We start from the raw sequence: 21,270 nt of genomic DNA on the forward strand, positions 1-21,270 counted from the left end.
TATATTTAATGGGAGTTCTGTGCACAGAATATCTTATAAATAGTTAAGAAATAGTTTCTACCTCAAAGTGCTACAAATAGTGTGTGGTATATGTTTGGGAGAACTGTTGTACCATCTAACTTATTTCAAATGGGTTTGAAATGTTCTAGGTTATTTTTTGGATATAGTTGGCCAGATAGGAATTTGTGTGTACTTGTGTTTGCAGACTCAAATTAAGGCAACATGTATTTTGAATAAGTGTCTCGGTGTTTGCTGAGAGATCCGGAAAACTGTTAATGTGAAATCTCCAAATAGGAAAAGGGACGGTACCTGGCAGATCAACCAGTGATTTGAGCTCATGTGACTAGAAGGAACCAAGTCATTTCTGCATATCAGAGTCTTCATGTTTAAAGTTACAGTCCACTGGTCACTATTTGGATGCCTATTGTCTTTGCAGTCCATGGAGGAGTTTATTATTTTAGAAATAACCATTCTGGCTGACTCCTGAGCCATTAGAGAACATGTATTTCTCCTTTGCAGCAAGATTACACTTTCTGTTTTTGTTGGCTGACAGTTTCTGTTTTTGTTGGCTGACAGACTCGTTATTTATTTTCACAAACGTGAGCTCCAGATGTCTCTTTTTCTAAATATGTGAAAAGGACACGTCTGGATATTGGATTTTTCAAAAACTGCTTTCTTATGTTGCAATTTATTTTGCAATTTGGTTTTACAAGCATAACAAAAGGTGTGTGACCAGTTGTGACTGCACAGCACCTCCTGCAAAAAACAAAAACGGTCAGGATAGCCAAGCAATACTAGATATAAATGGCAAGACAGGACAAGCTTTCCCTACCATAGCCAAACGCTGGTTTTCACACAGTAAGGCGAGTCTCTATTCAGAACAAAGCGGGGTTTATTCTCATTAAATCAGCTACACAGCTACAGTAGGAGCCAATTACTGTGTTTCTTCAAACACTAAAACTGCACCAGCAGAAGACGGGTGAGTCTAACATGGGTTACACATATAAACACGCCCACACGCACACCATCCTTACACTCCAAACCTAACCAGCACTCCCAGTGAAGCGCGCACACACACGCATACACCCACGCAGGGGTCACAGGGAGAGCGAACGCAACTGAATTATTCAAAATCCCAGAAAGAAGACGAGTTGAGGGAGAATGCAGCAAACTGGATTATTAAGGAAGAGACACAGGCAGACAGTGATGGAGAGAGAGAAAGCATGAGTCAGCAGTCTGCCAGAAAGAGGGAGCTGGAGGAAGGGCTCACAGGATTTAACTATCGCTGGAGCCCTGACAAAAGAATTTCTGGGCTCACTTTCCTGTGTGCGTGTGTGTTTGTGTGTGTTTCCTCATCAAGTTTGGTGGAATCTGTGTAAAACCACATCAGCACACTGACTTTAGAAAGAACTATGCTCAACAGTTTTGCTCAGGGCATGATGGAAATGCTTTCATCTCAGGGGAATAGTTCCGCATTTTGGGAAACGCACTGATTCGCTTTTTGCCAAGACTTAGATGAAAAACACTGATATCACACACTTGTCTTGTCTTGTACTGAGCCGTACCCATTAAGGAACTGGGCGATGAACTCATAGTTAGCCTAGCTTAGCATAAAGCCCAGAGACAGGGAGAAAACTAGGTTAGTTGAGCTGTAGCTTTATGAGACATAACGTGCTGTAAGTTTTTCTTGTCAGTCAACTTTCTTCTTTCTGAAATCATAATGCATTCTAGTAACAATCAGTCAACATGTGCGAACATTACACATTCAACTGACTTTATTATTTACTGTGGAAACCACAACAAGAGACACCAGGACTTGTTTTTCTTCTCAGGAAAGAAGAAACGAAAGTTGGAACAAGAAACAGTCAAGTTGTGACACTAAAGAGCTGAAATGAAGACAATGACGAATGACACAGATATGCAGAGGAGGTGAAGAAGTGAAACATAAAACCTTTCAGCAGCTGCATTGGCACATCTGTGCAAGGGTCACACATTCTTCGAAATATTCTGTTATCCTTTTCTTTCTTTTCTGATAGAAACCTGTTAGGAGGGAATAAAAGGACCAAACGCCAGAGAAAAACACAGGAGAGGAGACATCCAGTATCTCACTTCTGTCCAATAGCAGCTTTAATATGACAGTGGATTGGCTGATGATTTCCAGAAAAAATCTCAGTATGAAGAACTCGTACTTATCCAAGGATGCCTGGAATTCCAGTCTCCCTTAAATCTCCAGAAATCTACATGACCTTTGGAAAACTCAAATATTATGAAGCCTCGTAAAGCAGCAGTCTGAAGCATGTACAGTAGATTATGCTTGCGTGTACAACTTTGCACTTGAATGCAACATAAACTAATTTTTATTAGGTACACTTAAGGAGGAGGAGGTGCTGCGTAGATGCTGGGCAGAAAACAGCACAGCATATAAATGTACTCTGCTTATCCCTGTAGCCTTTAGCTTTATTACGCTGCGTGCTAACAGTATGTATGTGTTTGTGATGTGATGTGGTGAGCTGGGCTTCTGCATAAGTCTGCAAGTTCTGGTCAGTGACGCGATGAGTCATACAGGAAGACTTGGATGATGGAAACAGATGGAAGTAGTTAGGGCTCGTAGTACTGTAATGCCACAGTTTAACGGGATTTTATAACAAATCGTGTCGACTCTGTCTGTAGCTTTGCTGCCTCACCAGATTCCTCGGTCTGCATTCTGTGTCTCTAGGTCATCCATCTTTCTTTACCCAGTTTATCTGGTTTGCTAAAGATTTAAATGTAATTTTATAATTTAATTCTTCATTAAACCATGTGCATACAAGTCCTGAAATCCTTTATGTTACTGATTCACAGGTTAGGATTTGCATGCCTTAAGAGCAGAGGCTTGAATCCCAGGTTAAGTTGAATGACACATAATGTGTATAATGTGTCTGTTTGTGTATGTGTGTGTGTGTGTGTGTGTGTGTGCTTTCTTTCGGGCATCAGGGAGATGATGCTGATTACCATCCATTAACGGCACTCTGAATGTTATCGGGTGCTGAGGTCAGTAATGACTCACAGCTTCACATTATATAGAGGAATAATGATTGCAGCCTTTCTACAGTCTATCTCGACCTGACCCTGTCCCTACTCAGAGGAAGTGGGGTCACAACAAGTGTCAACATACTGTGTGTATGACTGGAATTAAAAATACCAGTGAAAGGGCAGAGGAAATCAGAGGAGAGGGTTATGAGCGGTGGGGATGAAAGTCGGGATGCACAAAGAACAGGAAAAAGGAACGTGAAACCTTTGTCTGCAACCCATAACAACAACAAGTAGACAAGTAGGGACAAGTAGATATTTTCAGCATTCAAATACATACAGACTCCCTCAGTGGCCACAATCCTCCTATACAGCAGTCCTATAATCATCTGACAATCTGAGCAGTTGCCACGTCAGGAGAAAATGTTTATACCCAACTCGCCATCTAGTGGCCGAACATTGTGTTTAACTTTAACTAGATTAGTTCATTTAACGGGGCATGCAGTCCTTAAGGGGAATATCCTGCATATGTTGCACTTTGGATTAATGCATTTGCACCTTATCTCCAATTTTAGCATACATAACATGCATATGCATACTATATATTCCTCTTAAGTACTGAATGTACTAGTTAAATTAAAGTGGCAGATTCAGTGTCACGTTTCCTCCACTTGCTCTCCTGGAGTAGTCTGGTGCTCTGCTATGACAAGATGTCTTGGCAAGACTAGAAAACACACACACACACACACCCAAACAACTAGGTCAGCAAGACACATACCATTACTGCAGCTAAGGCTCGAAAGATGTTAAGGGAGAATATGTTATTAAGGGGTTCACTGGGTTATTCTCTTTGTTATTCAAGCTTTTTTTTAGCTTCTGTGTCGACCACAGTGTCACAGCCAACTGAAACATGGCACAGCTGTCATTGAAGCCAGCAGTCAGGATTGTCTGTCTGGGTCCAGCGTGTGAGATTAACACAAGCGCCCAGCTTTCCAGTCCATTTATTCTTTCATGTTCAATATGCATAAGTGCATTTAATTTATAAAAATCTACAGTAGTTTTGAGTTTGGTCATTAGTTTCGAGGTACGCTTGGTAAAACTAAAACACCCCACACAGGACTTCTGTCCTTGACTCCAAGGTTCAGAGAATGTTATGCGTGACGAATTTCATTACCAAACCAGGAGAAGATAAGAATGGCTTTTCCAGCAACAGCACTTTGTTAGATACGTGTGTGCGCGCACACGTGCGTGTGTGTGTGTCGTCAATGTCTGTGGGTCAGTTTAGGTTTGTTTAAAGTAGGCATAGAGGAGGGAAGCGGGATGAGAAGACATAAACAAAGGAGCCGATCCTGTGGCCTGTGCAGATGGACAACAGCTGCTGAACCGGCTGCACAGACAAATATACACTGGTGTGTAGATCCTTATTTGGAAGCTTTTATTCTGAAACTCCCTCAGTACACTGTAGAGTAGAATACACTTTCCTATGCTGCATTTTGAGTATTGTCTGCTATTAAACACACTGTGTGTGTCATTCTGACAAAAAAAATCGAACAATATATACATTATCAGACTGGTATCAGTGGACAGGAAAGGATTGGTTTTTCATAACTGCTCCAGTAAACTGCCCAGTCTTCAGTGTAAGGTAACCTGGGGGTGGATGTTGAACAGTAGGTCGTCTCTGCCGCGATGAATCTCCAACAGGAGAGGCTGGTCACCCTGCAGTGCTTTGTGGATGTCTTCGGTGGTCTCCACTGGATCTCCGTTCACCTTCACTATAACATCACCTTTTTTGATCCCTCCTCTGAGACGCAGAGAAAGAAAACAGTAGTCAGCAATTTGGTTCGAGCATGTGCGAAGTGCAACAGAAGTACAATAGCCACGATTATAAACCGCAGTGTGGAACTGCACGTTTCGCCTGATGAATTCTTGCTTTGTGTTTCGCATGTGTGTGTGTGTGTGTGTGTGTGAACATACTTTTCTGCAGGAGCGTTAGGTATGACCTGTTGCACCAAAACTCCACTGCTGACGTCAGGAAAGGCCAGGTTATGTCGTTTTAAATTTGCTATTAGACTGAAAAGCAAAAAAAGAAGAAATAACGCTAATGCTAATGTTAATGGTAACACAAATACTGTAAAATGAGTACTAATACTCAATACTGAATATGGTTTACTGCTTGTGACATGTTACAAGAACTAGTTGTAATGAAATAAAGCCTTTGCAAATAAAAAAACTGTGTGTGTTACAACTCACGCTTTGGTGATTGTCTCCATAGTGATGCCTAAAAAGCGTCTCTTCACTTCTGATACTCCTAAAATCAACAGAAAATGATTAACCTTTAAGAAAGCCAGCGCAGCACCTGAAGCATGTAAAGGATCGTAATCAGGATATTTACACCCATTACGCCAGGCACTACTACATCAGCATTTCTCACCTGTGTCAGACTGTGGTTCCTCTGTACCTCTTCTTTGTGGTCTTGCCGTTTCTGTCAACAACAACTAGAGTGGAATTTACTGAGAAATGCAAAGAATGACCTGTTATTTCTACAGGTAGCAACGCTGTATATGGTTTCACCCCTGACCTTTGTTGTGTCTGGTCTGAGACTCTACGAGGAAGAGGCTGATCCTGTCTGAGGGTATGGCGAAGGCAATCCCCGCTGTCACTTTAAGAGTGTTGATGCCAATCACCTCGCCATCCTGGAAAAAATGCACACATACTGTTCACACAGACATATCTATAGCACATCTCAAAGTCTGTCCAGTGCCTCTGAAATACTCCCAGTGGACGTTAATAAAAGTTAATACAAAAAGAAAAATGTTAAAAATCAGGATTTGAGAAAAACATTGAATTCATTCAATATTAACACTTTTTACATCATTTATCGGATAATCTGCATAGTTAAACATATAGTAATGCTAATACTATACAGTATGTAGCATATACCACCACTGGTCCAATCATTTATGCAAATGCTGAAATCTGAAATTCATACTGCTATTACTTTGTGAATTTATTTGAACAGCTAAACAAATCTGAGAAGTAGTAAGTTCGATAGTGGAGCAGTCTAAAACCTAGAAATAGATACTTCTTCGTGTCAAAATAAAATCTTTAATTCGTAGATTACCAGCACAAGAGAACAACTTTATACATTTTCAGATTGTTGTAAACCCATTTTGATTCTTCATTTGCAGACAGTGGGCTTCAGACATTTCTAAGACAGAAACTAAGGCTATTTAAATTTTAATAAATAAAAAAAAAGTTAATATCTGAATGGTACAGTTGGTAGCTCTGTCATGTTCTTATATAATCATTCTCCATCTTGACAACCACCCAAAGTGTCAGTCCACTGTATAAGTATTACACCAACACAAACAGTTCAGTCATCACACAGTGACATATGACTCACCAGGTTCACAAGTGGTCCTCCAGAATTGCCGTACTGTGTACAGAATAGAAAAATATCATTATGATACTGAGTTGTACACAGAAGAAACAATCGTGCTATAAACAGGACGTATGTAAGAGTGTGTTTGAGCTCACGTTAATAATAGCGTCAGTCTGGATGTAGTCCATGTCTGAGTCTTTGATGCCCAGCTCCTTGCCGTCTCTCTGTGCTGTGCTGACGATGCCGGTGGTGACAGTGTTCTGCAGCGCGAAGGGGCTGCCAATGGCAACCACAAACTCCCCTGGTCTCAGGTCAGCTGAGCGGCCCAGAGACAGCACGGGAAGCTTCTTCTGCTCACACACAAAAAAAATACCAGCACACATGAGGCGAGACGTGGCGTGCACACAGTTAGATATGTCACACAGAGACATACTGAGCTAAGATAGTACGCTGAAAAGTGAATTTAGAGGACAGGCGGAAAGGAAGAAGAATTTAAAGCTTACAAAACTGTCCGAGTATTTGAGATGTGGGTGTGAGAATACACACATCGGCGTTGTGTCTCAGAGTCACAGAGCTTGTGTTTATGAAAAGTATTCCCACTAGCCTTTTGAGCGTCTAGCAGCGTTGGCACAGAACTCGTCAGGATGTGGGGTTTTGCATATTAAAGCATTTCAGGTGTGGAGAAGGACATTTTTCACGCTCCTGACTGGAGGATGTACATAAATGTGTCACCTCCGCATTTATCTTGACCGTGGCGATGTCCGCCCTCCTGTCCACGTCTCTGACCACGGCCCCGTACGCTTCGCCACCGTGGAGCTGCACGCGCAGCTGGGGCCTCCCCGTCACCGTGGCAGCAGGGGTTACCACGTGAGCGTTGGTCACAATCACACCTGAGTGCGTCACGATAAAACCAGAGCCGCTGGAGAGACGCATGTGGCGACCGAACAGAGGATGTCTGGAGAGAAAGAAAAGACAGAGGCTGATGAAGAGGGATGAAAAAATGATTCCTGACTGTAAAAGATTAAAATATAAAGATTTCTACAACTTAACCTGATGACTTTATCTTCATTTTAAGCTTGAGTACATCTTTTTTTTATGTTTTTCATATTCTTCCATTTGCCATTCTAAACTCAAAACAACAAATAACTACATATAACATTTGTGATCCTCAAAGACTAGTGTGTCTTTTCAGGGGGGAACATCAGCAGCAGATAAGAATTAAAGGCTGTTCTCTCTCTCCACACACACACACACACACACACACACCTTACAAACAGCTCGATGTGGACAACAGCTGGTGCTATTTTCTCCACTACGTCAGCGATGAAGTTGAACTTGTAGCGAGGGCTGCTGAGATGAACCATGGAAGCACCTTTATTGACAAGAAACCGCTGTGTTAATTACATACTCACACACACACACACACACACACACATCTACAACAACCACTGCAGCAGTAAATCTCTGTGAGCAGGATTTAAATGCTGCAGCATTGAAACACCACTGAACTTCTGACGTCTGTGACATGTCATTTGGAATCTAGGGTCACAAATCAAACATTTTCTGGTATTGAAACACTGAGGAAGAGACATGTCAGTAATAGAGAGTTCTGTCCTTAAACACAGCTATGAGGTATTTTCACCTTCTGCTTCTCCAAATTTCAGCTTCACTGTAAATATTATCATGTAGTTAAACATTAAAGTGATGAACACAATAATGCATCAGTAAATATAACTCAATAACTTCTTTTTCTTGCTTCTTTGCAAGATCACTTTGACTTGTGGAGCTCATAACTCCTACTTTTACACTTCTACTTACATTTTGAACGCAGCTCTTGTAACTTGTGGTTACTTCTACACTGTGGCATTGCTATTTTGTCTTAAGTACAATATGAGGACTTTTTCCACCACACTCTGGGCTTGAAGCCTCACATTCACCCTCCAGCCTTCACTCTCACCAACAGTCCCACCTGCGCCTGGAGACGAGCAGGCTCCTTTGTGCGCTTGGCTCACCGCGGCTCTCCCCGTCTGACGAGCTTTTCGGCTGGCTGCTCTCATCCTACACACGTTGCCGTACGTCCTCCCGTCGCTGCCGCACACTTCGTGCTCCGTCTTACACCGGCAGACCCGCTTGGAGCCCCGCCGCCTCCCCGGGGCCAGCGGCTTGCACTCCAGACCAGCCCCGCAGGGCAGGTCGTTCTTGCGGCCGCAGGGGTCTCCCTCCCGCGGCGAACACACCAGGCAGCAGTTACATCGGTCCGGGACGTACCCACCGGGACAGCTGGGAGTCGGACACGAGCTCACATCGCAGCGGGAGGCGCACTGGTCGGAGCGCACGGCTCCGGCTCCGGTGAGGTCGTGAGTGAAGAAAAGCGCAACTAAAAGTAACTGTGGAGTCGTTAATGTGGACATGGCCTCGCAGCTCGGATGGATGGACTGTCTCCTCATGAAGTCATGTTAAAATATTATATTAAAAACATCCAGTAAAAGTTGCCCACAGCTGGCTCCACTGGTGGCTGCTGTGAGAAAAGGCCTGGATGCAACTGGTTTTCAAAGATCTGTTAGGAGCGGACTCTTCAGTGTCCACTTGTACATATTTTGACAGAGTTGTCAGTGAACATCCTTCAGTGCCACCGCCGGGTGAAGCCAGAGGCTGAAGGGCAGCGGAGTCAACGAGCAGCCTATGAGAGTAAAGGGATAATGAGCGCCATCTAGCGAGGACGCGGACACATGACAACCCCGGTGGTTACAGCATTTCAACACCACTGATCCACAGTTTTTAATTCTCTCTGCACTGAATCAGTGAATGACCAATTGAAAAGAAGTTCTGCTTTCATAGAATTAAGTGGGCTAATTGCAAATATTGCATGAATTAAACCATTAAATCCTATAAGGAATGAACGAATGACTTGTTGTCAGCATGTTTACAGTGGGGGTCACGGGTTTGGGAGAGGACCTGCACTTTACATGCAGCAGGGACATTGTTGTGTTCCAAGGCATTCAGGGGATGAGACCAGAAGCAAGAGCTGTCAGCAAAAACCAATCTTGAGGACAAGGAGGTGTTCTGCATGAAGAGCAGGAAACGATAACTGAATACACACATAACCACATGCAGACTTAAAATCTTCTGCTCTCATGCGTATTCAGATTTACCTACACATGAAAACACAGCTCGTGAGTTAAATCCTAACCTACAGGTGTGGGGACAGTTTTCCACACGAGGGCAGTGTTAGTCAAGGTCACATTGGTACTCAGTGCTGAAACACACACACACACACACTACATACTTCTTTTCTTTTCAATTAGCGTGCGGTTGCCACGACTGTCTAAACAGGTGTGTGCTGACACTCGCGCCTGCCTTTTTTTACGCCACCGTCATGGCATGATGGAGGAAGAACATCTTTATGCATGTATTTTGATATCACGTGCATGTAAGGATATTTTAAAGAGACAGGTCAAATATGCAGCAGGATTTCTAAATTCATTGGTCCCAGGATGGTGGAAGATAGTGAAGATGGTGCATCTGATGAGGCCTAATCGCCTCTTATGGCACTTTTTTTCTCCATCACTGATTAGTTGTTTAGGTTGTTTAAGTTGTCCTGCACCAGTTGAGTGCAGCAGCATGTCCTAAGGATTTCATCCTGGCACCTCTCAGCAGTCAGTGTAGCTTTGACTATGACATAAAGGCCAGCGCACCCTCTAAGGATATGCCTCACCAGACCACCACTGATCCACCACCAAACCGGTCAAGGTCGATTACGTTACAGGCAGCATAGCTTTCACCACGCCATCTCCAGACTCTTTCACGCCTGTCACATGTACTCAGTGTGAACCTGCTGTCATCTGTGAAGAGAGCAAGGTGCCAATGGCCGATCTGCCAATTGTGCAGTTCTCTGGCGAATGCCAATCGAACTGCATGGTGCTGGGCAGCGAGCACAGGTCATACTAGAGGACGCAAAGCCCTCATGGAGTCTGGACTACCTGTGCAACCTGTTTGGGCTGCAGGTAGTGCCTCATACCAGAACTGATAAGGACAGCAATTAAACACAACATTTTTCAACACAGCCCATGGAACTGATTCACAATCACATGCTTCCCTAAGTATCCCTGATGCTGAACTGACTGGGTGTTATTTAAATAGTTAGTTAAGGGTCTCTTCATTTCTTTGAGCAGTTTACTAAGGAATTAATAGAAATTTGACTATGTTCCCCCTGCAAGGTCTTTGAAAAACCTGGATGGTCATCGCTTGCACCAGCAAACCAGTGTTTATATCTGACTACCTAAGCTAAGATATTTATCAACCTTAGCCGAGTGGAGGTCACAATCATGACACCAGATAACACTACAAAAAAGACAATACAGGCCGGTCGACCTGCATTAGAAGTCAGCAGTTAGTACTAACTGTTTATCATCATCTGTTTATCAAATGGAAACGCTCGTCTCACTCATGTCATTTTAGCTCTGCTAAATGTGTAAACCTTGTGTTGTGACTGTAAAAATACACAGTTGGTGCCATCTGATGCATTTCACACCACCTTCATAATTGCCTTTTCTTTTTAAATAGTCACATATAAATAGTGAAAACAATGACTCAATTTTCCCATTTTATTTTTAATTTTAAATATACAACTTTTCTCATACAATCATAATTGGAATACAAATTTCAGGATGCATACATAAGAAAACACAAGAGCATCGAGCAAGTGTGAAATATTTGTTTTTCCTCTTCATATAACGCATAATAAAGGGGAGGGATGAGACACCATCCCCCATGCCACGAGGTTCCAGAGAAAGCTGCTTACCAGCAATTAGATACATGTCATACAAGAAATACATTCATTGTTATGAGAAAAGGTTTTTTTTTTTTTTTTTTTTTGAAAGCATTCACTTGTATTGAAATGTTTAGGAGCAAGAATCTGTGTAGAAACCTGTAAACAGATTACATTCAAGCAATGTGTTTATTATTAGTCCTCCTCCTCCAAATGTTCTATTCAAGTTTCAACGATATTCTCGAGGTCTTTTCGGTGATCCTTCCACAAACAGATTTTGGCAGTAGTGAGAGTTGAAGACACTTGCTTTGTGTTGGTTCAACAGATGTGGTTTTGAAATCTAACACTGGGTGAAGAGCGGTCTGACCCAGCTGGAGGGGGGGAAATAGTCAAACACTTCCAGCACTGCAAGTGCAACATCTATATTTCAACAAGTAACCCTACAAGGCAAAGCAAATATTTTTGGACTCTATCCTAGACCAGGATCAACATGGTCCTAGAGAAAAATTCACTTTGTGGAGACATCTGAGAAACCAGTCCTTCAGATTCCCCAACAGTACTGCACCACAGATCTGGGTAAGGGACTGTTCTTTGGCTGTTAGTCCCACTACGAGACCTAGCAAAAGACAGTAGGTTTAAAGAAAAAAAAAGAATCTGCCTCCAAACAATAAACAGAGCCCAACCCTGTGCAAAAGCTGATTACCCAATCAAGTCACTATGGTGACCGCAAACAGCCCCCAGGTCTCTAGGAGACAGCGGTATGCCAGCCTCTCCAGCTCCCTGGCTTCTCTGTGCTCTCTTCACAAACTGATGAATGGACCTAAACCCAGTTTCTCACAAAACATTCTTCATTTCATCATTTATTTCCCAGCCAAGACACATATTAGCAGTTTCCAGTGTGATAATCTCATCTCCTCCTCCTCCTCCTCCTCCTCCTCTTCCCAAGAATTCATCCTTCCCCAGTACAGGACTGACGTTTGGACAGAAAGCTGTGCAGTCACTCTTTTTTTGCTACCAAGAGGAGAAAAATGGCCGCTTGCAGTGGAAGGTTTGCGTGAAGGCGTTGCCCAGAGTGACTACGCGTCCTTGGCCGCCTGAACGGCTGCGCTCTACAACAACTCGGGGCATTTGCACCAGCTGAATGGGACTCTTCCCGTCCTTCAATGCCTGTGTCAGGTTCAACACCTGTGGACAAACAGGATTCATGTGTGAAATATAGAAACTGTGCAATGCAAATAAAAAGAAAAGACCACGGTTAGTTACTGGTGTAACAACATTACGCAGCCTAAACTGAACATGACATCTGGAATAAGTAAATACAGCAATACTATGGAGGTTAACCTGCTGCTGTTGTCCTTCTTTGACCTTGCATATTTCCTTTAAACACTGTGAGCGGGTAGAATAATAGTGAAGGTGTAGGAGTAGAAAGAGAGTAAAGCTAAAGCAACACAGCAGGGTGAGAAATTAGGTTAAAATGGATGGTGACATGGTTATAAAGCAAACAAGTGAAGTGAAAGTGGGGCATTTGAGAGGAAACAAGAGCAAGGTAGGATATAAAAGGAAAGAACAAAAAAGAGGGCACAGAGGAGAAAAAGGCAAAAAAAAGACAGTTTTAAGGACCAATTCTTTAAAATGAAAACTCACCTGTCCCCTCATAACGGACATCTGTCTCTCAAACATGGCTTTGTCAAAGCCCTTATCTGTCTGAAATACAAGGAAATGTCTCATGTTAGCAGGTGTCCAGTCAGACAGCTGCTTACTTCCTGTTAAAACTAGCTTTATTTCAATCTTTATGAACAGAGACAAAGAAAAAAAAAAAAAAGAGAAAAGATCTGTACCTTGAACATCTCATAGAGGTCCTCACAAAGGTCCTGGACAAAGTTCATGTCAGAGAGTCGGGACAGCACCAGGTCTCTGGTTTCCTGGGAGAAGGCCACCTTAGCCTGGGGGAGCCATGCCCAGTGGAATGGGTCTGAAGAGGCAGCATAAAAGTACAGTTTGTTACTACACTGTATGACATTATACAACCTCTGCCTGTCATAACAATGATACTTCTGCTCTTTCTAATGACTGGTACAACATTTATGTCCATAATGTTGCTGTGATTTGTTCTGAATTTTTATTTTTTTATTTTTTTTAACCTAAAGCTGAGAGCTGACAGAGGAGTGAAGAAAGAAAATAGACCAACGTACAGGCTCTCCATTCATCTGGGTGTTTAAAGGGGAAGGCCAGGCCGTTGTCGATTGCAGCGATCTTGATGCAGCAGTCTGGACAGTTCTCTGGCCACTCTGCATCCTGCAGCGAGAGGAAGCAGTGAAGACATGACCAGTAACTGACTGACTAACTGATTAATGACTAGAAACTTGGCCAGGTATTGACCACTGTCCAAAGAGCTGATTAATTGGATGGATAGATGACAGCCCTTGCTCATTTATCAATACATGGCAAATAATGATTGATGATAGGTAATCGGATAGTATGGTGTGGTTGTTCTAACCAGCAAGGTCGCTGGGGCACTGGTGTGTCCCAGACCTGCAATATCCAATCCATTGTTTGCTTATGTGGTCTGTGTGAATGAGCGACAGAGCATAAAGTACACAAGTGTGTCTGTTTGTTTATGCTTTTGTGTACGTGAGTGCAACTATGCAAATTAAGACCTTAGAGATTCCAAATAACCCTTACGACGTGTTCACATTCCAGCAGATTTTGACCTCACCTTGTGTTCGTCATCCTCTGCTCCTTCTCCTGGCTTCTCATACTTGATCAACCAGTTGTCATTTCCCCGATCTGAGGAGGAAGACAAAGAGAAAATAAAGAAGAATGTAGGCATTGTTTTCACACAGAGGCACAAAAGTGGGCAGAGAGCATGATACTGAGCCATTATTAAAAAAGAAATGCTTCTTTTTAAAAACTGTGTAGGGATTAAACAAAGTTTGATTGATTGGCTGTTGTTCTGTGCTGCGTTTTGGTGAAGCTTGTGATAAAATGTCAACACAGACACACCCTCACCTGTGTTTCTGATAACATAATCCAACACCACCAGGCGCTCAAACTGTGACTGCAGCTGCTTCCTGATGTTCTCTGGCAGTGGTTCGGCTTCAAAGCGGCGCAGCCAATAGTCTGCTTCACGGTAACCCTCTACAAACAGCTGAAACGAGCCCACCTGCAAATACACAAACACGGGTTACATCACATATAAGTGATAAAGCAGTACATATAAAGTGTATATATATATATATATATATATATATATATATATATATATATATATATATATATATATATATATATATATATATATATATATATATATATATATATATATATACATATACACACACACACACACCACTGCAGCATTCAGTGGTGTCTATATGTGCAGTAATGATGTAACGTGAGCATCTTGACTGTCAGTGTGACAGTTGACCTGTGCTACCAACTTCCTCATATTACTTCCTGTAGGCGTATGTCAAACAAATTTTCACAACATCTAACTTCTACAAAGACATACATTAACCAGAATATTGTCTCAAGAAGACAAACACATGTTCTTGATAATACTGATACAGTACGGTATATAAGAGATAATAATAAATAAATTACTTAAGAACTCTATTTAAAGTTCAGATGACATTAAGCTAACTAAACCAGACCGTGTGTTCCTCTGACCATCCTCTGCAACTGCTTCATTTCACAGGGGAAATACATGGAAAATACATTTTTAGTAAATGTGTAAAAGAAATCACACAAAATAAAAAGATGTGCGTTTATAATCACTAGTGGTATATTTTAGTTGTTTATGCAGACAGGTATGAACCAAACAGGAGTTGTCAGCATATGCTGGTCGTGAATTGCTTAAATGAAAAACATCAGACGCTGAAGAATTAACAGTCTCTCTTACTTTGGGGGGCAGGCCCACTCTGTGGAAGCGTCGTCCCACCTTGGGGACTTTCTCTAAGGCATATTTCTTCCCTCTGGACTTTGCTCTGTCGATGGCACTGTAGTGGAAGGTTTCACTAGCCAGATACACCACCTGATAAAAAAGATATATACATATATTTAGTTAACACTGGTTTGGTTGCATTTTCTATTGCACTGCTGAATAATTCCCTAAGAGACAGGAGTATGTAACAAAAATATGCACACGACTGCATCTGTATCTTCTTTCTTTAAGACATTTTTAGGCAAAGTTGACCTCATTTACACATGATCACACATCAGTTTGACTGAATGCTGTTTCAATAATTTATGCATCGATTTATGCCATGGTAAGCATGCTCCCACCTTGGTTTTCGGCACCACTCCCAGGCCGAGCTTGGTATCAACCAGTGAAGCAGCAGCCTCTGAGAGGTAGCCCTGGTTAGGTAACAAGCAGCCACGGCCGAAACAACACGGACAACAGAGCTAATGAGAGAGACAAGGAGACGAAGAGAGTTGTGAGATGCAGCTGGTATCACTATCCCATTAGTCTATAATTAATTCAGAACACTTGTTTGTCTGTATATCTGTGTATGCACTGTCACTACCGACTGGTGAGAAAGTGAATGCCAAACTGAAATTCTGTTGTACTGGTACAATAAGTTAAATATAACAATCTATTTTAGGAAATGAGCTGAGAAAAGGAGACAGAAGGAGAATTTAAAAGTGAAAGTGGACGGCCAGGACACACCGCTCACATAACATGTAAGACACGTAACACAGTGTACCTTGTGAAAATATTTGGTCCATTTTGGGTTCAGGTGACCGTAAGGTTCCTCTGACTTTGGTTTGAAAACGCCAATGATTTTCTGTGAAAGAGGAGAAGAGGATGGTGAGGGAGGATGGAGAAAAAAAACAAACAAAAAACATAACAAATGCATTTTATCAATTATTTGGCACAAAGCTGACAAATGGAAAAAGACAACACAGTCATGTATAAGTTTACTGTTCACAGGGACGGCCAAGAAGTGTAACATGATATGCAACAAATGTAAAGTGACAGAGATGTGACTAACAAGTCAGATCAATATCCCACCCCTGTAGCTCACATTCAAGTTGTTAATGTGATGCTAATCGCGTACGCGGCCTGTTATCAATGCGAGCATCAGCTGCTGCATAATTCAGCGAGTCTCGGCTGTAGATTCGACTTCCTGTCTACTTCTCAACTCCTCACTTCCTTTTCAGTCCTTTCTGCCGCTCGACTCTTCTCGAGAGCAACGTGCAACCATAGGGGAGTTATATTGAGATAAAAGTCAAGAAGCTGGAAAGTTTAATCAGCAGCAGAATGGGGACAATGAAGGTGGTATCCTGTATTAAACTGCATAGCAAACACATGCACACACAAACAAGACCAATACAAAAAACTTTTTAGCTTTCTAATTTATCACTGGCATCCCTCTAACCCCAGCTCACCCCTTTGGGGTCTTTGACAAAGTAGCTCCCACTGGAACCCTGGGATATCCTCTCTGGAAAGACGCCATTCTCGATAGCTTGTTCTGCCTTTTGGATAATATCTGCAAACTCTGGATCGTCAGGGAAATGGTTGAAGTCACCACTGTTGGTACCTAGATGGGAAATAAGTGAAGGTTAATATCCGTATTCATAAACTGGAGCAATGACTTTGATTAAAAACAACAATAATAATAATAACGATATATCATAGATAGACATTATGATAGAATATTCATAATGCACAATCATGCCAGTTCCAAAATATTTATGTCATGCAGTTAAAATGACAATAGTAGCATCATTAGAAAGACACTTGATATTTCTAGATCATGAGCTTCAATGGCAAACAATTATGAAAACAGTCATAAGTGAAACCCTGCAAGCTAGAGACCACATTTTAAATGGTAATGTCATTATGAATAGCAAAAAAATGTTAAGAGCATATTTTGAACAGGGAAAAGGAGTAAAATGGTGAAAGCACTGGGCCATCTTTGAAGCACCAATCATTAATCATTGGACATCGTCTGTGTATGAATAATGAATGAGCTGCAAAATACTGAATTTGTTACTAGCCTAAATGATTGAACTAAAAACTGAATATTTAAGAGCATTTGTGAGTCATTTAGGTCTTTGCAGAGGAAAAGGATAATATTGTTCCATTTCGATGTAAAAGCAGATGCAAAGAATTTTGCATTAAGATCAATTTGCCAACAATCGAAGCTTAACTGAAAATGTCATAATAAATAAAGTTATTTCCATGGTTGCAAACCTTTCCCATCTTCCCTCTCCTTAATGAGCCACTGCACTGCACATAAACTGAACGTGATAGGCAACTGGAGCCATCTGTCCATTCTGCTCATCCTGTCCATGGTTATGGAAGGCTGTTCCCAGCACAAACTGCATGAGGCGTGGGGTATAACAGGTGGCTAGTCTATCAGTGGATGCACAGACACATTTCCAGGCAATTTAGAATGACCATTTCACCAAAGTGGTCTGTCTTTGGATGCACAGATACAACCTCAGACACAGGGATGCCCAGTTGGTCATTGAGTTAAGATCAAAGATGCTCTTTCTGTAAGAGGTGATGGCACCAAATAAACTACCACTTGTCACACAATGACATTTCCTTTTGCCTTGCAGATCTAATAGAAGTCTCTGGGATGTGGGGGGTGCTAATTATTCCTTTGATGAACGCCCAGTCATATGGCATGACACGTTCTACCTTCTCTTCTTCACTCGGGGCAGAACAGTCAGCTGACAGTCAGCTCCATATGCTCAGTCACACTGGGATGCAGGGAGAGATGAAAGGACAGACACAGGGGGGAGCGGAGGAAGAATGGACAAAGGGACAGGAGGACAGTTAACGTGCCATTTGTCACAGAGAGATAAGGAGAAACAAAGATGGCTTTGAAGCTAATTCACTTGAAGAGGGCCTGGAGAGAGAAGCAAATTAAAAAGGAGGAAGGAGAGAGGAGGAGGATGGAGATATGCAAATGGTACCACAGGGATCTGGATTATTTAAGAACAGGATATTTGTCAGGGTCCATGTAGACCTGACTACTTACTGATAAATATCCCAATAATATGAATAATTATAGAGAGGGCTTCAGAGGTAACTATATGTATACATGGTTTATGTAACAACTGTCCAAAAGCCAAAAGTAAAAGCATGATGTGCACCGAAACATACTCATGTTTTAAACTAGGCTGGACTTGTATTGCAAAATATACTAAATACTAAATAATACTGTAATATGATTTGTACCACAAATTGAGAGGGAACCTAAAAACACAGCAACTCCATCAGTCTGTGTGATGAAGCTCTATAACACGGCTCTCAACACAAGACTATCTGACCTCCAGATGAACCCAACTTCTATTAAGTGAAGGCGTTTGGAGCATGTGAACTGCAGCTCTGCGTCTGCTGAGCCATCTGTGATGTAAAGTTTGGTTCTTATAATTGTTCCTATAGCCCCAGGTCACAAGACATACGACCATAAAGATAAAACGGTTTCCAGTGAAGAGGAATTTTTAAAAACTGCTCCATGGTGTTTACATCCATCTAGTCCAGAGGGACTGTGCCTCTGGTTAACATGTGTAAAGCAGAGTTGACACTATATTTTATTGTTATCATTAAACGTCCAACAATAGATCCAGTGTTTACTCAGCTGTCTTGCCCGATGAGGGATGTATGCCTGTATTGGACTGTGCTGTTGGTGAAAGTCTGTGATAATGTCATTGTGTAGTGTGACTGCAGAAGCAGGACTATCGCTCTTCTTTCTCTCCCTTTCCATTATTCTCACCCTGCAAAAAGCCAGGGTGAAAGTAAACACACAGCCAAGCTCCCTCCTCATCATCACGCACTGTACTCGACTACAGAGTGTTGTTTGTCTGTGCATAGGGCCTTGTGCATTTTTAATGTGTGCATCTCTCCCAGAGCTCTTGGTCAGTTAATGGGCGCAGCAGAGTTCTTTCACAGTGGGAGTGCAGCTCACTCAGGCACCAGAGACCTGCTGACCTGCCGTGCACACGCAGCGTGTGAGATGTCACACAACGCTGCGTTCTGAGTGTGTTTACTGCAGAGATGTGTGGCCAAAATGAAACAACGCTCACATCCTCATTACATCAGCACTTTCCACACTGAATATATTTGTTTTTTTACACAATTACATGACAAAATGTAAATGTTGCAATGTAAATAAATGCATAGGACTCTGCGAGTCCCGATTTGTAAAACAGTGAATACAAACTGGAGCCTCAAACACCATTATTCTGTGAGTCCACAGGAAATTCAATGCTACCAGCTGTGATTTCAGCCTGTCTACCTGTGGCCTAGATTTCTTCACAGAACATGGCCGAACAATAGATCTCGACAGAGATGCAGGGAGACTAATAGGTGAATATAGAAAGAAAAAAAATCATTATGTTGCAGGGAGAAAAATGTGGGTGTTGTGAGGAGGAGTGGTATTAAATGCTTTAAGCAGTTAAGTCAGAATATGTGCTGCTTCCATGGCGACTAGATCACCTTTTCTGTTTCCCTCTCTACCTACCATCCTTTTTTATTTCACAGTCGAAAGCAAATCCAAGCTAGTGCCGTCTTTGTTGTGATGTCATTTTAGGATTGATCACACTCGGAGCTGTAGTCTGGACTTCCAGCTACTGTTCGTGTCACCACCAGGTGAAAGCGCCAGCTCATATCATGCAAGTGGGTGATAACATGCAGCTGTTACATCAGCTGACTGGAAAACACACACACACACACACACACACACACACACACAGGGTACAAACTTCATTACAATGCAAACACAAGTCAAACGCGTTCAGTCCAGCTTGGAAGTGTGATTAGTTTTCAAAACAATCACAAGAGTTGCTTGATTCCCCTGAGAAACCTGCCACTGTAAGTTCAGCTTGCTGCTTTCTGTTTAGCCATTAACCACAGTGTTGGTTTCCAAATCAGACCCTGCAGGGTCCTTGGACGTGGCTCCAGCTGGATCACCACCAACCCAGTTGACATTACCCACAAGGCTTAACGTTACATAACTGCACAGGGTTTTGACCACGTAGCACTTTTATGCTGTCATCCCTACACCTGACTGTAATCACCATGTGCCACCTAGTTCTGATTCATACCATATGTTCCTCAGCTCACATCCTCACTGGCCACGACTTGCTCTGACCTCACTGGTCGTTCACCTGCCCGGGATTGCTGTAACGAGATTTCAAAAGGCCTTGATCCGAAAGCGTTACCTGGGGAGGCCAAGGTGTCTTTATCCGACGACGAGCTGTGTCTGTTCCGCCTGCTCCGCTTGTCCCGGGCTCCCCGCGGCGACGACGCGCTCCCGGCTAAGCACGGCAGCAGCAGCGCCTCTTCGCCGGAGCCGTCGGTCTCTAGTTCGGTCAAGACGCTTTCGCGAGAATCCGAAATGCGAACGGCGGCTCCGGGGTTCGCCGCAAGCCCCAAACCTACCCGGTTCCGGTCAAATAACACCTTTGGACGATCGTCGCAGTGAAAGTTAGACTCCAACACGGGCTCGCTGCCCTCAGCCTCTGTCGGGTCGCATTCTGACATCATTGTCGCTCAGTCTTTAACACAACCCGTCACATTAAACTACACCGACTTCCCCTCAGCGAATCAAATATCCATTTTAAAAGAGACGCTCGGTTTTTATCCACGACAACATAAACCCTAAATAAATGATTGGAAAGCAGCCGATGCCTCCACATAATCCACCAGCGACGCTGCTGCTTCCTAGTTATCTCAACACGCATGCGCCGCACAGGCACAAAAAAAAAAAGAAGAAGAAGAAAAAAACGCAGTTGGGTTGAGATGCCTTCAGGTGCTTCTTGGTAAATAGGAACTCACGGAAGGTGTTAGATGGAAAAAAGTCCAAGTCCGTAGTGCATGTCACATTTCTAGAGTTACAACGCCCCAAATTACGGTCAAACTATTAGCTGACAGTCAGTAAAGCATGTAGTGTGTAAAAGTGGTTGCTGTGGCTTTGTCAGCCGGCCAATTGAATAATCATTCAGCCATCAACTTGCTTTGCAAAGAAACATGCCCTGACCTAATTTTAATTGTTACATCTGTCTGTAGAATCTTTTTAAAGTTCATGTTGTGCACGAAATAGGAACACCTACATTAATTTATGTAGCTACACTAACTTTACCCAGGAAAAGG

At 42.5% G+C, this 21,270-nt stretch overlaps 2 protein-coding genes across 2 annotated transcripts; both read right to left on the minus strand.

Annotated features, from left to right (window-relative positions):
• Positions 1 to 4,585: 4,585 nt before the first annotated feature.
• On the minus strand, positions 4,586 to 8,943 carry LOC113162098 (serine protease HTRA3-like). Its single transcript, XM_026360104.1, has 10 exons — positions 8,361 to 8,943; positions 7,658 to 7,763; positions 7,124 to 7,346; positions 6,547 to 6,741; positions 6,413 to 6,445; positions 5,588 to 5,702; positions 5,441 to 5,491; positions 5,260 to 5,317; positions 4,984 to 5,079; positions 4,586 to 4,810 (listed from the first exon to the last, which is right to left on the minus strand). Exons 1-10 carry the CDS (start codon positions 8,836 to 8,838, stop codon positions 4,642 to 4,644), a joined length of 1,524 nt encoding a protein of 507 aa, XP_026215889.1. The 5' UTR covers positions 8,839 to 8,943; the 3' UTR covers positions 4,586 to 4,641.
• Positions 8,944 to 10,981: 2,038 nt separating this feature from the next.
• Positions 10,982 to 20,858, minus strand: pi4k2b (phosphatidylinositol 4-kinase type 2 beta). The gene is made up of 11 exons (XM_026360105.2): positions 20,340 to 20,858; positions 16,551 to 16,702; positions 15,866 to 15,946; positions 15,444 to 15,563; positions 15,061 to 15,192; positions 14,169 to 14,322; positions 13,876 to 13,946; positions 13,352 to 13,454; positions 12,998 to 13,131; positions 12,804 to 12,863; positions 10,982 to 12,344 (listed from the first exon to the last, which is right to left on the minus strand). Exons 1-11 carry the CDS (start codon positions 20,662 to 20,664, stop codon positions 12,171 to 12,173), a joined length of 1,506 nt encoding a protein of 501 aa, XP_026215890.1. The 5' UTR covers positions 20,665 to 20,858; the 3' UTR covers positions 10,982 to 12,170.
• Between the last annotated feature and the right edge of the window lie 412 nt (positions 20,859 to 21,270).

Source organism: Anabas testudineus, chromosome 1, assembly GCF_900324465.2.
Source record: "Anabas testudineus chromosome 1, fAnaTes1.2, whole genome shotgun sequence".
In the NCBI taxonomy this organism is placed as follows: Eukaryota; Metazoa; Chordata; class Actinopteri; order Anabantiformes; family Anabantidae; genus Anabas; species Anabas testudineus.